Genomic DNA, 5,507 nt, shown 5'->3' on the forward strand with positions numbered 1-5,507 from the left:
GCTCCTTAACTGTTGTTCCAGAGCCCATGTGTTCCTACAAGGAGCTCAGGTCAGCTGTCTTTCCGTGTTCCTCCATCATAACGTTGAGACCCCGGCTCCTACAATTCCTCCTTCCTTTCTTCAGGAGCACACCTTGAGCCCAGTGTATGGATCTCTGCATCTGCTTCTGTCCCTTGCTGGATAAAGGCTCTCTGATGACAATTAGGGTAGTTACCAATCTAAAGGCCAGTTCAGGCACCCTCTCCACTATTGCTAGAAATCTCAGCTGGGGTCATCCTTGTGGATTCCTGGGTTCATATTCAATTTTTTAAAAAATACCCAATGGAGTCTTATTTGGTTGAAAGGAAGAATGAAATGGATAGGACTAGAAATGGCTGCAATGGGGAAAATAGACCAGATGTGGAAAGACAGAGGTTTTCTTTCATATGAAAATCCAGGTTATTTTTTCTTATTTTACATTTAGATCACAGTTCCCTCTCCCTCCCTCCTCCCCTCCCTCCCTCCTTCTATCTCTCCCTCCCTTCCTCCCTCCCATGCCCCCTGACCGCTCTCCTATCCCACCCCCCACTCACCAGCCTATAATTCATATTCAATTCTTTTTTAAGAAAAATGTTTTTCCACCTAAAATTGATGAATCTATGAACACAATCTATTTTATCGAAAGCTGAACAGCATCTCCTTTTCTGACTTTCCCTGGTGTGACTCAAGTCTCATTATTTTGGTACTCCTCTAACATATTTAGAATTTAGATATCTGTGTTCATTTTTTGTTTGTTATTTCTAAATTTTAACCATGTACACTTGATGTAGAAAGCATAAAATACTCAGTGTAACTATGAGAACCTCTCACTTTAATTCTAAATGTGCTTCTTATACATAATTTATTCCCATTGTCTTATTTTTATTAGATGCATTTATTCTTTCTCTTTGCCCTCTGTGTGTGGGGGTGGGTGGAACATTCTACTTACATGTGTGTGAAAGGCAGAAAACAATTTATGTGAGTTGTTTATGTCCTTTCTTTATGTGAGTTCTGGATATCTCAAGACAGCAGGCTTAGGGGTAAGTTCCTTTTTTCATTCAACCATATCTTTAGGCTGTGTTTATTTTTAATTGAGACATATTTATAGGATTCACTGTGATTTATACATATATACATGCATATATACACACATACATACATATATTTGTTGATTAAACCCATTCACCATTCTGTTATTCCAACTTCTCTCTCCCTGTCAACATTCCCTGTCCATAAGTATTTTACTCTTGATCTTTTTATGTTATCTTAATTTCAGTTTTGGCATATGAGAGAAAATATAGGATACCTGTCTTTCTGTATCTGCCTAATTTAATCTACCTAAAAATATCTTCTAGCCCCATCAATTTTGCTGCATATTAAAGGCTTTAATTCCTTTTTATGGTCAAATAATTCTCCATTGGTTGTACCATATTTTCCTTTCTAATCATCTACTAACAGACACATGGTCTGATTCTGTACCTTGGCCATTATGGATAATGTTGCAATAAAAATGGCCATGCAGACAGCTTCTCTGTGTTCTCATTTCCTTTTCTCTGGGTGTTTACCATGGGGAGTTATAGCTGTATTTTTTAAACAAGGGAGCGATATATACATACATACATACATACATACATATATATATATATATATATATATATTCTTTAAGAATTACCAAATAACTATAATCTATGTGGGTTTTCTTTTCTGATCATTTCTGTGTTTGCAATTTTAATGTATTCTTTATTGACTCCTTTAGAATTTAATAAATGTATACAATGTCTTTTGATCATATATTGTATATATATTTTTATTTGAAAAAATCTTCTTGCTAATTTCCATAGTGAATATACTGATCTGCATCCCTATGTAAATGTTCTTTCTCCACATTCATAACAGAAATTACTTTGTGTTCTTTAGTTATACTTAAGGCAGGTTCTCCATAGCCCAGGTTGGTCTTGAAATCATAACTCCAAAGTTGTTCTTGAATTCTGATCCTCTTGCATTCACCACCAAAGTGCTGAAATTGTGTGCCACCAAATTTCTCTAGTTTTCTGTTTTTCCCTAGTTTTCTTGTTATTTTCTTATTTGTTTATTAATAGACAACCTTTTATTTTTCTTCATTTTTGATTGTTTTATAAGATTTTTAATGTTTTATATTTACTTAGTTATTCATTTAGAAAGGATATCTACATGTAGTTCACTTGCAAAGGTCAGAGGACAACTGGAAGGAATCAGTTCTCTCCTTTCTCTATGTGGGTCTCAAAGACCATATTCAGGTCCTCTGACTTGTTAACAAGCACCTTTACATATTACGTCATCTCATCCAACCATGTTTTTATCAGTATACATTTATTTTAAAGTAATGAGTTTTGTATTAAATTTTTATTCAAACATAATATATACTTTGACTAACAGTTGTGGATATTTTTCATGTATTTGTTCATTGCATCATATTTTAGTTCACTTTGATAACATGCATTCTATTAGTATTGTAACTCAATGTTTTGTTTATAATATTTGTAACTACAAAGAAACTTCTTGGATGGCCATTTCTGGGATACCACTTCTTGATGGACTTCATTAGTTCATTCTTCAGTAGTTCTTCCTCTAAGAACTTTAAGTAGACTCTGGGATATGGTTCAGTGGGTAAGAACACTTGCTATGAAAGCAAGAGGATAAGAATTTAAATCCTCAGCACTTACAGAAAAGTTGAGCATGACTGTACATGTCTGTAACCCTGGAGTTTGAGGGTAAAGATCCTGGTATTATACTATAACTAGGCAACATTCAGGGGCACTAAGAAAGGAGGAAGCAATAGAGAGAAACATTTGATTCCTCTTTTGACTGCCATGATTATGTGCTCACCACATGCATGCATATGCCTTGTACACCAAACACACACACACACATACACACACACACACACACACACACTCCTACACACACACAAAATTAAAAAGCAAAAAATTCAGTCTTTCCATTTTCTTTTCCATTATGGTCTCAGCACTTAAATCATGTACATGTAAGTAAAATTATATGGTCTAAGAAATTTTATTTTATATTTTATATATTTAGGAATATACTTTTAAAACTATATGTAACAACAATCAAAGAAAAAGAGTCCAGATGCCATGAATCCAAAAGAGAGATGAGAAAGTAGATATTTGTGAGGGTTTAAGGAACGAAAGATAAAGTAGTAAATGGTATAATTGTATTTTAAGGACAAAAAAAAATTAAAAGTTAAGTAAAAAGAGAAAAAAGAATCCATGAACTATCTATTTTGTCAATATTTATGTGAAATGGAAATATTCAGAGGGTTCTGAATTTAAGTATCAAAGAGTGATGTTAGATAAATACTAAGCAAAAGTACAAGGTACTGTAATTATCTCAGATAAGAACTGTAAAGTTAGCTTGTCTTACCTTCTAACCTCATACTATTCCTTAACTTCGTATTTTAATACTCCCAAAAGAGTTAAACACATGGAACCACAAAACAACACCAGTGCATCTGAATTCATCCTCCTGGGACTTTCAGAAAAGCCAGAACATGAGCCTGTCCTCTTCTCCCTGTTCCTCTGCATGTATGTGATCACAGTCATGGGAAATTTGTTGATCATCCTGGCCATCAGCTCTGACTCTCACCTCCACACTCCTATGTATTTCTTCCTGGCCAATCTCTCCTTAGTTGATTTCTGTCTAGCTACCAACACTATTCCTAAGATGCTGGTGAACATTCAAACCAAGAGCAAGTCTATCTCTTATCCTTGCTGTCTGACCCAGATGTACTTTTTTCATTTTTTTGGCATCATGGACAGTGTCTTAATAGCTGTGATGGCTTATGACCGGTTTGTGGCCATTTGTCACCCATTACATTATGCTACTATCATGAACCCACGCCTCTGTGGGCTGCTGGTTGGTGGCCCATGGGTATATTCCTGTTTCATCTCTCTCACCCACATCCTCCTCATGGCCCGTCTGGTATTCTGTGGAAACAATGAGCTTCCCCACTACTTCTGTGACCTCACACCACTTCTGCGGCTTTCATGCACTGACACAACAGTAAACAAGATCTTTGTGCTTATTGTGGCAGGAATGGTGATAGCTACACCTTTTGTCTGCATCCTTGCCTCCTATACTCGAATCATCATAGCCATCATGAAGGTCCCCTCTAGGGGTGGCAGGAAGAAAGCCTTTTCTACCTGTAGCTCTCACCTCTCTGTAGTAGCCCTTTTCTATGGGACCACCATTGGGGTCTATCTGTGTCCCTCCTCTGTCCGAACAGCTGTGAAGGAGAAGGCATCTGCAGTAATGTACACAGCAGTCACCCCCATGCTGAACCCCTTTATCTATAGCCTGAGGAACAGAGACTTGAAGGGAGCCCTGAGAAAGTTCATCGACAGAAAGACTGGCACATCCTCCTGATCATCAGAAGCTTGGGGAACTTCTAGACAGAAGAATCTAAACATCTGAGCTCTTCAACTAAAGTTGGAATTGCATGTAAAGAAAGAGTAACTACTTTTAATTCTGAGTCGCAGAAACCCAAGAGGCAATTTCTATGCAGATTTTTAACTATTGTCCTATTCTAGTTCTTCTTTGTTGTCAATTAGGCACAGCCTAGGATGCCCTGGGAAGACAGAATCTCAATTGGAGAATTAGCTGGGTTTGGGAGAATTGTGGGTTTGTTGTGAGGGCTTAATTTAATTGCTAATTGATGTTTGAAAGTCCAGCCCATTTATCAGCAGTACTATCTACATACTCTTGATCCTGGACTTTATAAGGAAACCAGCTGAACACTAAACAAATCAAAATTATTCCCCATGGGTGTTGTTTCAAGTTTCTGCTGACTTTCTTCTCTGATGTCCTTCAAAATTGACTGTAACCTTTCAACTAAATTAGACCGTTTCCTCTAATTGGTTTTGGTCAGAGTGTTTTCTCACAGCAACAGAAAAGGTAACTAGAAAATTTCCCAAATATGGGGACCAGTAAATAATTCTAATTATGTCTCACATTGTCCTCACAGAAAAAGAAGACTATCATTACAGATTGGATTTACCCTGCTTCAATATCCTTTTAGCAAACAGCACATGCTATCATCAATCATGCATTGCTTAACAATAATATCTTCTGAGAAATGTATCATCAAGATTTTAGCATTGTAGAAATATAAGTGTTATTTACATACATAGTATAAGTCAATATTTCAACTCAATATTTTCATTACTTAAATCTATTTTAGGATAGTCTCATACATTTCCACAATATAAATCAACAATTCTTATCTCCCTCCTTCCTATCACTCCTTTGAAGCACTGCTCCTATGCACAGGTCTCTCTTACACAGTCTCTCTTATACATTCATGTATAGTCATTTTACTCAGTAACCAGGGCCAGCAATATGACTGTGGGATCAGAGCTATCTGCTGGAGCCTGGTGAGTTCAGCATGGGGTACATAACTGAAAACAGTTGACCCCGCCCCACTCTCTCTCAAA

The 5,507-nt window shown here is 36.7% G+C and overlaps 1 protein-coding gene across 1 annotated transcript; it reads left to right on the forward strand.

The window, feature by feature from the left end:
* The first annotated feature begins 3,498 nt into the window (after positions 1-3,498).
* On the forward strand, positions 3,499-4,440 carry LOC127233501 (olfactory receptor 24). Its single transcript, XM_051200006.1, has one exon. It carries the CDS (start codon positions 3,499-3,501, stop codon positions 4,438-4,440), a length of 942 nt encoding a protein of 313 aa, XP_051055963.1.
* Positions 4,441-5,507: the final 1,067 nt, after the last annotated feature.

The sequence above is a fragment of the Phodopus roborovskii genome, unplaced genomic scaffold, assembly GCF_943737965.1.
Source record: "Phodopus roborovskii unplaced genomic scaffold, PHOROB, whole genome shotgun sequence".
Classification (NCBI taxonomy): domain Eukaryota; kingdom Metazoa; phylum Chordata; class Mammalia; order Rodentia; family Cricetidae; genus Phodopus; species Phodopus roborovskii.

Bases quoted from the DNA above. Each gene is read 5' to 3' on its own strand.
- LOC127233501 (XM_051200006.1), top strand. From the start codon at position 3,499: ATGGAACCACAAAACAACACCAGTGCATCTGAATTCATCCTCCTGGGA.